Below are 16,640 nucleotides of genomic sequence, written 5' to 3'. Positions count from 1 at the left end.
AAATGAAGAGCATTCATGACCTCAGACAGAGAACAAAATCTTTGTCACTCCTCAGCAGTGGTGAAGGAATTTGGGTTTCAGATTAATTCACCAAATGAATGATAGTCCAGCAGCATGGCAAGTCAAGTCAAGTCGCTTTTATTGTCATTTCAAGCATAATTGCTGGTACAGTACACAGTTAAAACGAAACAACATTCCTCCAGGACCATGGTGCTGCATGAAACAACACAAAACTACATTAGACTACATTGATTGGTAGGTGGGAAGCCTTCAAAGGGGAAATTTTGAGAGTGCAGAGTTTGTATGTTCCTGTCAGGATTAAAGGCAAATTGAATAGGAATAAGGAACCTTGGTTCTCAAGGGATACTGCAACTCTGATAAAGAAGAAGAGGGAGTTGTATGAAATGTATAGGAAATCAGGTGCTTGAGGAGTATAAGAAGTGCAAGAAAATACTTAAGAAAGAAATCAGGAGGGCTAAAAGAAGACATGAGGTTGCCTTGGCAGTCAAGGTGAAGGATAATCCAGAGTTTTTACAAGTATATTAAGAGCAAAAGGATTGTAAGGGATAAAATTGGTCCTCTTGAAGATCAGAGTGGTTGGTTTTGTGCGGAACCAAAGGAAATGGGGGAGATCTTATATAGGTTTTTTGCGTCTGTATTTACTAAGGAAGCTGGCATGAAATCTATGAAATTGAGGGAATCAAGTAGTGAGACCATGGAAACTGTACAGATTGAAAAGGAGGAGGTGCTTGCTGTCTTGAGGAAAATTAAAGTGGATAAATCCCTGGGACCTGACAGAGTGTTCCCTCGGACCTTGAAGGAGACTAGTGTTGAAATTGCGGGGGCCCTGGCAGAAATATTTAAAATGTCGCTGTCTACGGTGAAGTGCCGGAGGATTGGAGAGTGGCTCATGTTGTTCTGTTGTTTAAAAAAGGATCGAAAAGTAATCCGGGAAATTATAGGCCGGTGAGTTTAACGTCAGTAGCAGGTAAGTTATTGGAGGGAGTACTAAGAGACAGAATCTACAAGCATTTGGATAGACAGGGACTTATTAGGGAGAGTCAACATGGCTTTGTGCGTGGTGGGTCATGTTTGACCAATCTCTTGGAGTTTTTCGAGGAGGTTACCAGGAAAGTGGATGAAGGGAAGGCAGTGGATATTGTCTACATGGATTTCAGTAAGGCCTTTGACAAGGTCCCGCATGGGAGGTTAGTTAGGAAAATTCAGTCGCTAGGTATACATGGAGAGGTGGTAAATTGGATTAGACATTGGCTCGATGGAAGAAGCCAGAGAGTGGTGGTAGAGAATTGCTTCTCTGAGTGGAGGCCTGTGACTAGTGGTGTGCCACAGGGATCAGTGCTGGGTCCATTGTTATTTGTCATCTATATCAATGATCTGGATGATAATGTGGTAAATTGGATCAGCAAGTTTGCTGATGATACAAAGATTGGAGGTGTAGTAGACAGTGAGGAAGGTTTTCAGAGCCTGCAGAGGGACTTGGACCAGCTGGAAAAATGGGCTGAAAAATGGCAGATGGAGTTTAATACAGACAAGTATGAGGTATTGCACGTTGGAAGGACAAACCAACGTAGAACATACAGGGTTAATGGTAAGGCACTGAGGAGTGCAGTGGAACAGAGGGATCTGGGAATACAGATACAAAATTCCCTAAAAGTGTCGTCACAGGTAGATAGGGTCGTAAAGAGAGCTTTTGGTACATTGGCCTTTATTAATCGAAGTATTGAGTATAAGAGCTGGAATGTTATGATGAGGTTGTATAAGGCATTGGTGAGGCCGAATCTGGAGTATTGTGTTCAGTTTTGGTCACCAAATTACAGGAAGGATATAAATAAGGTTGAAAGAGTGCAGAGAAGGTTTACAAGGATGTTGCCGGGACTTGAGAAACTCAGTTACAGAGAAAGGTTGAATAGGTTAGGACTTTATTCCCTGGAGCGTAGAAGAATGAGGGGAGATTTGATAGAGGTATATAAAATTATGATGGGTATAGATAGAGTGAATGCAAGCAGGCTTTTTCCACTGAGGCAAGGGGAGAAAAAAAACAGAGGACATGGGTTAAGGGTGAGGGGGGAAAAGTTTAAAGGGAATATTAGGGGGGCTTCTTCACACAGAGAGTATGGGAGTATGGAACGAGGTGGTAAATGAGGGTTCTTTTTTAACATTTAAGAATAAATTGGACAGATACATGGATGGAAGGTGTATGGAGGGATATGGTCCGTGTGCAGGTCAGTGGGACTAGGCAGAAAATGGTTCGGCACAGCCAAGAAGGGCCAAAGGGCCTGTTTCTGTGCTGTAGTTTCTATGGTTTCTATGGTTCTATAGACTTCAGACCTACACGCAGGCAGGACTTCAGGCAGGGCTAGGCTGGGCTGCAGCCCAGGGGTCAGAGCTGCAGAGGGGCCCAAAGTAGGTAGCTATCATCATGGCGGACAAAACAAAAATACGAGAGTGCAGCACAGAAAAGAAAAAAGTAACAAGAAAAAGAGGACCGTGAGAAAGAAGCATTAAAAAAGACTTTGGAATTGACAGAATTTTTTAAACCTGTTCTCGATGATGCAGCAGTACCATCGCTCCTGTCACAGTCTGAGACCGGTGGACAAATGGAGACTTGCTCAACAGCTAGCGCTAGCACCAGCCTTAGCACAGGACCACCGTCCTTGCCACAGTCAGCAGCTGATGCTGAAGAGGCAGAGAGCATGACTTTGGGATTCCCGACCACAGAAGCCTCCGAACAACAAAGTCGGGCCGCCATTAATGTTAACGTTACCGCTACTGAGGATCCTTACAGCACTGATCCTGCTCGCTGGGGAAAGGAAACGTTAGATGATTCAGTCCGAGCACACTGGGCTAAAAAAGGGCCGGAGTCCTGCCAGGATAAGGATGTGGATATCAAAGCTTTGGAACGAGTATACAAATGGCAGAGATGTTTTTCCTCTAAATTTCACTTCAAACGCAAGCTCGTAAATGGGCAATGGCTCTTATATTCCCCTTCCACCGGCTGTGTGTCTTGTTTTGCATGCCGCATCTTCAGTGACGGTAACTGTCAGTCCATCTTCGAAACTGGCTTCAGCGACTGGCGCGCACAGAAGACCATGAAAATAGCAAACACCACAGGAAAACGATACTGACCTACGTTACACTAGCGTCTGACAGCGGAAGAATAGATACAGAACTGCAAAAACAGTTCTAGTCAGAGTGTGTCTACTGGACCGACGTATTGAGAAGAGTGGTGGTGGCTGTGAAGTTTTCGATCAAGAGGGGACTGGCTATCCGAGTCTCCAGCGAAATATTTGGCAGGCCTGATAACGGCAACTACATGGGCATTCTGGAGGTAATGTGAGTTTGACCCATTTTTGAAGGCGCAGATACAGAAATTTGGAAATGCAAGATCAGGCACCCCTTCATATCTTTCACCTGAAACATGTGAGGAGTTTATTGAGCTCATGAGCGATCGAGTTCTGTCAGAGATCGTCAGTGAAGTCAAAATGGCCAGAGACTTTTCTATTAACATCGATTCAAGTACAGATGTTGCACACGTAGATCAGCCCTCATTCATTTTATGTTATGTGTCAACTGATGAAAACATTCAGGAGCGATTCTTGCGATTTCTACCCATGGAGAGCCACACAGGGGAGGCTTAATATGAGTCTGTGCTCAAAGTTTTAGGAGAGATGAATATTGACATAGGCAACTGCAGGGGGCAATGCTGTGACAATGCTGCAAATATGTCCGGCGCATACAAAGGCTTACAATCCCGCATCAAAGAAATCAATCCAGTTGCTGAGTGGGTTCCATGTGCACCACACACATTGAATCTCGCTGGAATCAACAATGTCAACTGTTGTGTTGAAACAGCTGATTTTTTCAGCTTCGTGCTGAATATGTTCAACTTCTGCTCCAAGTCAACGTCTAGGTGGAAGGTCGTGACCGCGGGATATCAGCCTAATGTGAACAAGCGCATTGAAACTCTGAAGTCTCTCTCTAATACTAGATGGGCTGCACATGCAGAAGCCACACAGGCATTGTGCGGAAATTATGCCAATATTCAAGAGTCATTAAAGAGCATTGCAGATGACATTAATCAGAATGTGGCAACTAGAAATGAAGCAAGGTCACTATACAAAAAAATGGACAAGATTGAGATAGCTTTTCCGAGCAAATTGTGGCATTGCATTCTTCAGCGATTTGAAAGTGCAAGTGTTGCATTGCAAGCTGTAAATCTAGACCTGTGTGATGCTGTGGATTTGGTGAGATCACTTGGGGGATACATAGCAAGCTTGCGTAATCAATTTGATACTTTTGAGACCCAAGCTAAAACTATGTCTCCAACAGTCTCACAAGTGTACAAAGAAGACACGCAACGACAAAGAAAATGTAAAGCCTTTCTGGGTAAATCCACAACACCTGATGTTAGCTTGTCAGCCAGAGAAAAATTCTCAGCTACTGTTTTTTTGGTAGTGATGGATAGATTACTTGCAGAAATTGATTGCAGATTTGCATCATATAATGACCTTAAAAACACATTTGGCATCCTAAACAATATCCCTTCTCTCTCTGTACAAGATCTGCGCAAGAGAGCATCTGATCTCCAAAGCAGATATTCAGCTGACCTGGAGTTAGACTTTGTGGAGGAGATTGTCCATTTCAGGGAATTTGTAAGTGGCAAAGATATTTCATCCGCAACAGAGCTTTTATGCTTCCTCAGAGAAAAAAACTTGCAGGTCATCTTCCCAAATGTTAAGCATTGCTTTGAGGCTTTACCTGACTCTCCCTGTCACAGGTGCAAGTGGTGAGTGATCTTTCTCCAAGCTCAAGCTAGTGAAGAATAGGCTCAGATCCACAATGGGACAGGACAGGCTGAATCATCTTACCCTGATGTCACTTGAAAGTGATCTTGTTCGGAAACCGGATCTTAGTGATCTGATCAAGGACTTTGCTGCGAAGAAATCCAGAAGAACTAGGCTTTAATTTTGAAAAACTTTGAAACTATCTAGGCTTGTGTGTCAGTGCTGTTCCTGTTTTTGTGGCAAAAGACTAATAGTTGACTGTTTACAAACCTAGTATGTAATAAGTGGTCTTTACTCTGCAAGCCACACAGCACAGCAATAGGTTAGTATGTGCTAGATCTCATTTTTCAAAAGGGTTGTTGGAGTATTGTCAAGTTTCCTAGTTTGCCATAGTGCCATCTCTCTTGGCCTTTTTGTCTCTCATTTCCATTTTACTTTCTCAGAACACATAGTTGAGAAAAATACCTAGATAAAAATGCTTTGGCATTATGGTATTGTGCAGCAATAGCTAAACGAAGATTTAAGGTTGGGTGCATCATACTTCGTCTCCCTCATAACTTTACTAAGCCAACTAAGCCCATGTCAATTTTTGAGTGCTTTAGAAGCTTTCCTTCAAACTAAGAATCTGCATTACTTTCTGTTCTCCCTCTTAAGGCCTGTAAGTTTATAGCCTACGTATAGTACTAAACCAATGTCTTGGTCCACAGCTTTGATATTTAGACCAGTACGACCTTTGCTCTTGTTCTTGCCTTTTTTTGCTTGGTACAGCAGCATTTTAGTGTCGGCAGGGGCCCATCAGGGCCTCCAGCCCAGGGGCCTCAGCCCCACTAAATCCGGCCCTGACCACATGGGACTACATGAAGTGCACAAAACAGTGCAAGACAGTACAATAATTAATAAACAGGACAATAGGCACAGTAAAGGACAAATTACAATATAATAATAAATGATGTAAATGTAAATGTAAGGAGTCGCGGATCACACGACCCAATTTACATCGGTGGTGCGCAAGTGGAACAGGTCAAAAGCTTTAAGTTCCTCGGGGTCAATATTACAAATGACCTGACTTGGTCCAACCAAGCAGAGTTCACTACCAAGAAGGCCCACCAGCGCCTTTACTTCCTGAGAAAACTAAAGAAATTTGGTCTGTCCCCCAAAACTCTCACTAATTTTTATAGATGCACCGTAGAAAGCATTCTTCTAGGGTGCATCACAACCTGGTATGGAAGTTGTCCTGTCCAAGACCAAAAGAAGCTGCAGAAGATCGTGAACACGGCACAGCACATCACACAAACCAATCTTCCGTCCTTGGACTCACTTTACACCGCACGCTGTCGGAGCAGTGCTGCCAGGAAAATCAAGGACACGACCCACCTAGCCAACACACTTTTCGTCCCTCTTCCTTCCAGGAGAAGGCTCAGGAGCTTGAAGACTCGTACAGCCAGATTTGGGAACAGCTTCTTTACAATTGTGATAAGACTGCTGAACGGATCCTGACCTGGATCTGGGCCGTACCCTCCAAGTATCCGGACCTGCCTCTCCCTTACTTTCCATTTTTCTATTTTCTATTTATGATTTATAATTTAAATTTTTAATATTTACTAATTTTTAATATTTTTAATATTTAATATTTGTATTCCAGTGAGTGTGAAGCGCAGAATCAAATATCGCTGTTATGATTGTACATTCTAGTATCAATTTATTTGGTGACAATAAAGTATAAAGTATAAACAATGTTTTAGCAGGAATTAAGAAAGAAATGAGCACCGCTATTGTTTATGATCAGAAGATCACAAGGTGAGATCAGGCGGAACAGGCGTGCACTTGTGTGCCTTCAAAGTCTAACGAAAGGCAGAGAAAGGAATAGAGTTCTAACCCTTCAGTTAGTCCTGACGAAGGGTCTCGGCCTGAAACGTCGACTGCACCTTTTCCTAGAGATGCTGCCTGGCCTGCTGCGTTCACCAGCAACTTTGATGTGTGTTCCCAAGGAAATACTGTTTCATTTGGCTAAATTCATGTGTATGGCTGAATGACAATTGAACCTTAACTTGAACTATAACACCTTCCGCCACGACCCTCTCCCTTCTGTGGCAAAGTCAATCTAAAATCCAAACTAGCAACTCTCCATAAATCCCATGCAATACTCAATATACTTAAAAATAAATCTCCATTGGAATCATGGCTCCGACTTAGTTCTTTTAAGTTTGTATCAATGATTTTGGTGACAGAGAGGGGAGTTAGGAGTCAGCTTAGGGATTGGGGATAATAATATGGGGGAGTTGAGGGATCAGATGGGATTGGAGATAGGGATGTGGAAGAGTTAGTGGTTAAGCCTCCAATCTGCGTGCGAAACCTTCCTGGAGGGAGGAGAAGATGGCGGCACGATGGCAGCGCGCGCTGCCACTTCGGTGATGATGTCTGATATCTGTCAAGTCGGGGACCATACACAATTCTGATTTGACGGAGACAGATGTGACAGCACGGAGGAACATCTGGAAAACTTCTGAAATGCCCGCTTCGCTGCCGCTGCTACTGTGTGGTAACCGGAACCTCCGGAGCAGAAGGCCCCGAAATCCTCGGCTTTGTGTGTTTCAGCGGCTGGGGAGAGGTCGAAGGTGCTCGGCAGAGAATGGCGCTCGGGAGGCTGTACTGGAGAGGCTGGTCGCAAGCTCAAAGTTTTCGGACGGATGGACTCAGTGTTGGCTGTGGTCGGCTGCTTCCAAGGCATCGGCAATTTATCAGTGCCTGGAGATTTATGGCAGGGAGTTTCTCCCTTTTGCCGCCTGCTAGCGGGGTCTCGGGAGTCGATCGACTCAGGACTTTGTGACTTTTTTTTACTGTGCCCATGGTCTGTTCTTCATCAAATTATGGTAATTATGGTATTATTTTGCACTGCTGTAACTATATGTTATAATGATGTGGTTCTGTCAGTGTTAGTCTTTGGTTTGTCCTGTTTTCTGTGATATCACTCTGGAGAAACATTGTATCATTTCTTAATGCATGTATGTATTTCTAAATGACAATAAAAGAGGACTGAGTGTTCTCATAATCTAAGGTCAGCTATGTGGATAGAGGACAGACTAGGCCTCACTCCACGCACAGCAACATGGTTGGGTGCCAAAAGATATAGGCCATAAGGTCATAAGTCACAGGAGCATAATTAGGCCATCTGGCCCATCGAGTCTGCCCCGCCATTCAATCATGGCTGATCCTTTTTCCTATCTGCTCCTCAATCCCAGTTTCCTGCCTTCTCCCCGTAACCTTTGATGCCATGTCCAATCAAGAGCCTATCAATCTCTGCCTTAAATACACTCAACAAACCTGGCCTCCACAGCTGCATGCAGCAACAAATTCCATAAATTCACCACCCTTTGGTTAAAGGAATTTCTCAGCATCTCTGTTTTGAAAGGGAGGCTCTCTATCCTGAGGCTATGCCCTCTTGTCCTAGACTCCCCCACCATGGGAAATATCCTTTCCACATCCAATCTGTCTAGGCCTTTCAACATTCGAAAAGGTTTCAGTGAGATCCCCCCTCATCCTTCTGAATTCCAGCGAGTACAGACCCAGAGCCATCAAACGTTCCGCATATGATAACCCTTTCATTCCTGGAATCACTTTTGTGAACTTCTTTTGGACTCTCTCCAGTGCCAGCACATCTCTTCTAAGATGAGGGGCCCAAAACTGTTCCTAATACTCAAGGTGATGCCTCACCAGTGCCTTATGAAGCCTCAGCTTCACATCCATGCTCTTGTATTCTAGACATCTTGAAATGAATGCTAATATGGCATTTAGCTTGCTCACCATTGAGGGCCAACCAAAAGCATTCTTTACTTTGTTAATTGTGCTTTTTTAGAGTAAGACTATTCTTCACTCCAATAAATATGTGTTCAGCAGGTCTACCATATGAGTGAGCTGCTCATTGATTGGAGTAGCCAGCTGAGCTTGCATTGTAACATCGCTTCCAGCCTTGGTTGGGGTGGCCTCAAATTTTAGATCAGTGGGATTACAGGCTGGACTGCTGGGAACCATCAACTTACAGGACTTGTCCCTCAGGATCTTGGACCACAATTATGTTTTTTGAAGTGACTATTTCTTTTTCCTTTTCTTGCTATTTTGAATATGCGTGTATGTTTTGCAACTTGGTCCCAGAGGAATGATGTCTCATTCAGCTGTATTCATGTACCCAGGTATGGTTTGAATGACAATTAAACTTGATTTCATTTGATATTTCTGTAATTCCCTTTATTCCACTGTAATACTGATACACCTGACTTTAGCTTCTCCTTCTCAGATTTCAGGGAGAATTTGATCATATTATGATTACTTGCTCCCAAGTGTTCTTTTACCTTAAGCTCTCTTATAAATTCCGGCTCATTGCACAACACTGAACCGAGAATAGCTGATCTCCCCCATGGGCTTAACCACGAGGTGTTCAAAAATGTCATCTCGTAGGCATTCTAGAAGTTCCACCTCCTGGGATCTAGCACCACCCTGATTCTCCCTTTCTCTCTGCATATTGAAATCCACCAGGGCTGCTGTAACACTATCCATTTGACATGAATACTCTTTCTCCTGTTGTAACTTGTAGACCACATCCTTACTAATGTTTGGAGTTCTGTATACATAAAGGTCTCTATACCCTCGTAGTTCCTTAGCTGCCTGTCCTTTTGATACACTTAAGCCCCCAGATGTAATCTTTTCTCAGCTATGATTCAGTTACACCTACAAAATCATACCTGACAATCCTCAACAGTGCTAGAAGTTAATCTACCTTATTCCGTATAGTGTGTGAATTCTAATATTACACCTTCAGTCCTGTATTCGCCCGTTTTAATTTTGTCCGCCTTTCGTATTGCAACTCATTCTGTTGACTGCAATTTTGCCCATCATCAGCCTCTCCTTGCTAGGAATCTCACCACACATATCGCACATTGCCTTTGTTTGTAAATCAACTACCTCATCCTCCACACTATCACTCCAGTTCCCATTCCCCTGCCAGATCAGTTTAAATGCTCCTGAACAATTCTTTCAGGTCTGTCTGCAGGGATTTTGAACCTCTTTGGGATCAGGTGTAACCTGTCCCTTTTGTAAAGATTGTACCTTCACCCGAGGAGATCCATGATCCACAAATCTGAAGTGCTGCCCCCTGCACCAGTTCTTCAGCCACGCATTACTCTGCCAAATCATCCTATTCTTATCCTTACTGGCATGTGGCATGGGCAGCAATCCACAGATTGCTACTAAATGTACTGTTTTTTAGCTTTCCACCTAGCTTCCGAAATCTCACTCTTCAGGACCATAAGACCATAAGACAAAGGAGCAGAAGTCGGTCTTTCAGCCCAACAAGTCTGCTCCGTCATTTTATCATGAGCTGATCCATTCTCCCATTTAGTTCCACCCCCCCCCCCCACCTCGCCTTCTCACCATAACCTTTGATGCCCTGGCTACTCAGATACCTATCAATCTCTGCCTTAAATACATCCAATGACAAATGAAATTGGACTTCACTGCCACCTGTGGCAACAAATTCCATAGATTCATCACCCTCTGACTAAAAAAATTTCTTCGCATCTCTGTTCTGAAAGGGCGCCCTTCAATCTTTAAGTCACTCCCTCTCGTACTAGACTGCCCCATCATGGGAAACAACTTTGCCACATCCACTCTGTCCATGCCTTTCAACATTCGAAATGTTTCTATGAGGTCCCCCCTCATTCTTCTAAACTCCAAGGAATACAGTCCAAGAGCGGACAAACGGTCCTCTCATGCTAACCCTCTCATTGCTGGAATCATTCTAGTGACTCTTCTCTGTACCTCACTGTAGTCACTGTAGCTCCTCCCCACAACCCTCCAACAATATCTAAAGTTGTATACTTATTTTTGAGGGAAATGGTCACGTGTATACTCTGCATTGGCTGTGCACTTCCCCTCCTTCTGCTGACAGTCACGCAGTTACCTGTCTCCTGCAATCTAGGAGTGACTACCCCTCTGTAGCTCTTGTAGTTGGATGTTGCCGGGTCTTGGTGTTCACCTGGCGGAGAATCTCACCTGGTCCCTCAACACCAGCTCCATAGCAAAGAAAGCCCAGCAGCATCTCTACTTTCTGCGAAGGCTGAGAAAAGTCCACCTCCCACCCCTCATCCTCACCACATTCTACAGAGGTTGTACTGAGAGCATCCTGAGCAGCTGCATCACTGCCTGGTTTGGAAATTGCACCATCTCGGATCGCAAGACCCTGCAGCGGATAGTGAGGTCAGCTGAGAAGATCATCGGGGTCTCCCTTCCCGCCATTACAGACATTTACACCACACGCTGCATCCGCAAAGCAAACAGCATTATGAAGGACCCCAGGCACCCCTCATATAAACTCTTCTCCCCCCTGCCATCTGGCAAAAGGCACCGAAGCATTCAGGCTCCCACGACCAGACTATGTAACAGTTTCTTCCCCCAAGCCATCAGACTCCTCAATACCCAGAGACTGGACTGACACCAACCTACTGCTCTCTACTGTGCCTATTGTCTTGTTTATTATTTATTGTAATGCCTGCACTGTTTTGTGCACTTTATGCAGTCCTGGGTAGGTCTGTAGTCTAGTGTAGGTTTTGTGTTGTTTTTATGTAGTTCAGTGTAGTTTTTGTATTGTTTCATGTAGCACCATGGTCCTGAAAAACATTGTCATGTTTTTACTGTGTACTGTACCAGCAGTTATGGTCAAAATGACAATAAAAAATGACTTGACTTGACTTGTAAATTTCATTTGTACTCTTTCAACCTTATTTACATCTTTCCTGTAGGTAAGGAGATCAAAAACTGCAAATAATACTCCAAATCAGCCTCAGCAATGTCTTATACAATTTCAACGTAACATCCCACCTCCTGAATTCAATACTTTGATTTATGAAGACCAATGTGTCAAGAGCTTTCTCTATGACCCTATCGACCTGTCACACCACTTTCAGCAAATTAAGGACCTGAATCCCCAGATCCCTTGTTCTACCACACATCTCAATGCCCTACCATTCACTGTGTAAGACCTAGTCTGGTTGATCCTACCAAAGTGCAACACATAGAAACATAGAAAAACATAGAAAATAGGTGCAGGAGTAGGCCATTCGGCCCTTCGAGCCTGCACCGCCATTTATTATGATCATGGCTGATCATCCAACTCAGAACCCCGCCCCAGCCTTCCCTCCATATCCCCTGACCCCCGTAGCCACAAGGGCCATATCTAACTCCCTCTTAAATATAGCCAACTGTTTCCTGTGGCAGAGAATTCCACAGATTCACCACTCCCTGTGTGAAGAAGTTTTTCCTAATCTCGGTCCTAAAAGGCTTCCCCTCTATCCTCAAACTGTGGCCCCTCGTTCTGGACTTCCCCAACATCGGGAACAATCTTCCTGCATCTAGCCTGTCCAATCCCTTTAGGATTTTATATGTTTCAATCAGATCCCCCCTCAATCTTCTAAATTCCAACAAGTACAAGCCCAGTTCATCCAGTCTTTCTTCATATGAAAGTCCTGCCATCCCAGGAATCAATCTGGTGAACCTTCTTTGTACTCCCTCTATGGCAAGGATGTCTTTCCTCAGATTAGGGGACCAAAACTGCACACAATACTCCAGGTGTGGTCTCACCATGGCCTTGTACAACTGCAGTAGTGCCTCCCTGCTCCTGTACTCGAATCCTCTCGCTATAAATGCCAGGATACCATTCGCCTTTTTCACCGCCTGCCGTACCTGCATGCCCACTTTCAATGACTGGTGTATAATGACACCCAGGTCTCGTTGCACCTCCCCTTTTCCTAATCGGCCACCATTCAGATAATAATCTGTTTTCCTATTTTTGCCACCAAAGTGGATAACTTCACATTTATTCACATTAAATTGCATCTGCCATGAATTTGCCCACTCACCCAACCTATCCAAGTCACCCTGCATCCTCTTAGCATCCTCCTCACAGCTAACACTGCCACCCAGCTTCGTGTCATCCGCAAACTTGGAGATGCTGCATTTAATTCCCTCATCCAAGTCATTAATATATATTGTAAACAACTGGGGTCCCAGCACTGAGCCTTGCGGTACCCCACTAGTCACCGCCTGCCATTCTAAAAAGGTCCCGTTTATCCCCACTCTTTGCTTCCTGTCTGCTAACCAATTCTCCACCCACATCAATACCTTACCCCCAATACCGTGTGCTTTAAGTTTGCACACTAATCTCCTGTGTGGGACCTTGTCAAAAGCCTTTTGAAAATCCAAATATACCACATCCACTGATTCTCCCCTATCCACTCTACTAGTTACATCCTCAAAAAATTCTATGAGATTCGTCAGACATGATTTTCCTTTCACAAATCCATGCTGACTTTGTCCGATCATTTCACCGCTTTCCAAACACCTCATACTTGTTTGCATTAAACTCTATCTGCCATTTTCAGCCCATTTTTTCCAGCTGGTCCAGACCCCACTGCAAGCCATGATAGCCTTCTTCGCTGTCCACTATGCCCTCAATCTTTGTGCTATCCACAAATCTGCTGATCCAGTTTACCATATTCTCATCCAGATTGTTGATATGGATGACAAACAACAACAGACCCAGCTTTGATTCCTGCGGCACACCACTAGTCAAACAGGTGTCCAGTCACAGAGGTAACCCTCTATGACCACACTCTAGCTTTTCCGACAAAGCCAATGTCTAATCCAGTTTACTACCTCATATTGATTGCTGAGTAGCTCAGTCTTCTTGGCAACTCAACCGCCCGTGTGGGACCTTGTCAAATGCTTTACTGAAGTCCGTGTCGACAACATCTTTACCTTCATCAACTTTCCTGGTAACTTCCTTGAAAGTTTGGTTAGACATGACCAATCTTATAGAACTTAGAAAATCTACAGCACATTATGGGCCCTTTGGCCAACAATGTTGTGCCGACCATGTAACTACCCTAGAAGCTGCCTAAAATTTCCCTACCACATAGCCCTCCATTTTTCTAAGCTCCATGTACCTATCTAAAAGTCTCTTAAAAGACCCCATTGTATCTACTCTACCACCTTCGCTGGCAGTGCATTCCCTGCACCCACCACTCTTTGTTTGAAAAACTTACTTCTGACATCTCCCTACTTCTTTCTATAGCACCCACATCCTTCCTGTAATGAGGTGACCAGAACTGAACACAGTACTCCAAGTGCAGTCTAGGTAAAGTTTTATATTGCTGTAACGTTACCTCACGGCTCTTGAACTCAATCCCATGACTGAAGAAGGCCAACAACCCATATGCCTTCTTAACAATATTATCAACATTTAATGTTAACTCCACTAAATTTACCTTGGACATCCAGATGAATGCTTGAAATCTCATCCCCTTTCGTAAGTGTTTTTCCTTTTGGATTTAAAATTACTTCATAAATTCCACTGTCTTTCAATCGCAAATCCCTGAGAAGCAATGCGCCAGATGTCACGTTAAACTCTGCTCGGTGTCTATAAAATGGATTTATCATGAACTTATGGTGTGAATATTGGATGATTGCTTTCTTTGTTTTGTAGTTGAGGAAGCTCCACTGAATTGATTCTAGATTTTTAGGTTTAAATCCAGGTAATACGACATTGGAACCCACGGGACGGACAAGCCGCATCATATGATCTATTTCATTGATACGTACATCTGAAAGACAATTGATTAAGAGGAATAAAATATACCATCACCTGTTTATTCTATTCAATTTAGTGCAAGCAGTTTGAAAAACTGGCAAGTAAACATTTGCATCAAACCACACGGATAATTTCCAACCTGTGCCATTTCAGTCAAATGAAAGAAATAATCATTATCCTTGTCAGCAGTCCTTACAAAGTATTGTTCATCAATGGGGCTGTTGATAATACAAGATATCAATGGACAGATTAGCTCTTTCTTCCATCATCTGTTCATACAGCCTTTAATCTATACTACTGCTATTAATTTCCAATCCACTGCAGAAGGTGCGGTAGGAAGGAAAAGTATCCTGTAAACCCTGACCTATCAGGGATATTCAATATTCAGGAGGGATAGACATGAAGGGAGGGGAGGTGGGGTGGCATTGCTGGTTAAAGAAGAGATTAACGCAATAGAAAGGAAGGACATAAGCCGGGAAGATGTGGAATCGATATGGGTAGAGCTGCGTAACACTAAGGGGCAGAAGACGCTGGTGGGAGTTGTGTACAGGCCACCTAACAGTAGTAGTGAGGTCAGAGATGGTATTAAATAGGAAATTAGAAATGTGTGCAATAAAGGAACAGCAGTTATAATGGGTGACTTCAATCTACATGTAGATTGGGTGAACCAAATTGGTAAAGGTGCTGAGGAGGAGGATTTCTTGGAATGTATGCGGGATGGTTTTTTGAACCAACATGTCGAGGAACCAACTAGAGAGCAGGCTATTCTGGACTGGGTTTTGAGCAATGAGGAAGGGTTAATTAGCAATCTTGTCGTGAGAGGCCCCTTGGGTAAGAGTGACCATAATATGGTGGAATTCTTCATTAAGATGGAGAGAGACATAGTTAATTCAGAAACAAAGGTTCTGAACTTAAAGAGGGGTAACTTTGAAGGTATGAGACGTGAATTAACTAAGATAGACTGGCAAATGACACTTAAAGGATTGATGGTGGATATGCAATGGCAAGCATTTAAAGGTTGCATGGATGAACTACAACAATTGTTCATCCCAGTTTGGCAAAAGAATAAATCAAGGAAGGTAGTGCACCCGTGGCTGACAAGAGAAATTAGGGTTAGTATCAATTCCAAAGAAAAAGCATACAAATTAGCCAGAGAAAGTGGCTCACCTGAGGACTGGGAGAAATTCAGAGTTCAGCAGAGGAGGACAAAGGGCTTAATTAGGAAGGGGAAAAAAGATTATGAGAGAAAACTGGCAGGGAACATAAAAACTGACTGTAAAAGCTTTTATAGATATGTAAAAAGGAAAAGACTGGTAAAGACAAATGTAGGTCCCCTACAGACAGAAACAGGTGAATTGATTATGGGGAGCAAGTACATGGCAGACCAATTGAATAATTACTTTGGCTCTGTCTTCACTAAGGAGGACATAAATAATCTTCCAGAAATAGTAGGGGACAGAGGGTCCAGTGAGATGGAGGAACTGAGCGAAATACATGTTAGTAGGGAAGTGGTGTTAGGTAAATTGAAGGGATTAAAGGCAGATAAATCCCCAGGGCCAGATGGTCTGCATCCTAGAGTGCTTAAGGAAGTAGCCCAAGAAATAGTGGATGCATTAGTGATAATTTTTCAAAACTCATTAGATTCTGGACCAGTCCCTGAGGATTGGAGGGTGGCTAATGAAACCCCACTTTTTAAAAAAGGAGGGAGAGAGAAACCAGGGAATTATAGACCGGTTAGCCTAACGTTGGTGGTGGGGAAACTGCTGGAGTCAGTTATCAAAGATGTGATAACAGCACATTTGGAAAGCGGTGAAATCATCGGACAAAGTCAGCATGGATTTGTGAAAGGAAAATCATGTCTGACGAATCTCATAGAATTTTTTGAGGATGTAACTAGTAGAGTGGATAGGGGAGAACCAGTGGATGTGGTATATTTGGATTTTCAAAAGGCTTTTGACAAGGTCCCACACAGGAGATTAGTGTGCAAACTTAAAGCACACGGTATTGGGGGTAAGGTATTGATGTGGGTGGAGAATTGGTTAGCAGACAGGAAGCAAAGAGTGGGAATAAACGGGACCTTTTCAGAATGGCAGGCGGTGACTAGTGGGGTACCGCAAGGCTCATTGCTGAGACCCCAGTTGTTTACAATATATATTAATGACTCGGATGAGGGAATTAAATGCAGCATCTCCAAGTTT

General features: G+C 43.5%; 2 protein-coding genes across 2 annotated transcripts in view; one reads left to right on the top strand and one right to left on the bottom strand.

Moving 5' to 3' along the window:
* The window catches only part of LOC140198335 (coxsackievirus and adenovirus receptor homolog), a 298,796-nt gene that overhangs the window by 231,959 nt on the left and 50,197 nt on the right, over window positions 1–16,640 (top strand). The gene's annotated exons all lie outside the window — the stretch shown is intronic.
* Window positions 1–16,640, bottom strand: part of LOC140198333 (uncharacterized) — a 157,864-nt gene that overhangs the window by 101,906 nt on the left and 39,318 nt on the right. Inside the window, exon 3 of the mRNA XM_072259429.1 lies at window positions 14,120–14,455. Within this exon, the coding sequence (XP_072115530.1) occupies window positions 14,120–14,455 (336 nt within the window). The remainder of the gene's footprint in view (window positions 1–14,119; window positions 14,456–16,640) is intronic.

The sequence above is a fragment of the Mobula birostris genome, chromosome 5 (genome assembly GCF_030028105.1).
Source record: "Mobula birostris isolate sMobBir1 chromosome 5, sMobBir1.hap1, whole genome shotgun sequence".
NCBI lineage: Eukaryota > Metazoa > Chordata > Chondrichthyes > Myliobatiformes > Myliobatidae > Mobula > Mobula birostris.
Note: the sequence above shows the minus strand (reverse complement) of the source record. Positions and strands in the feature narration are given on the sequence as shown.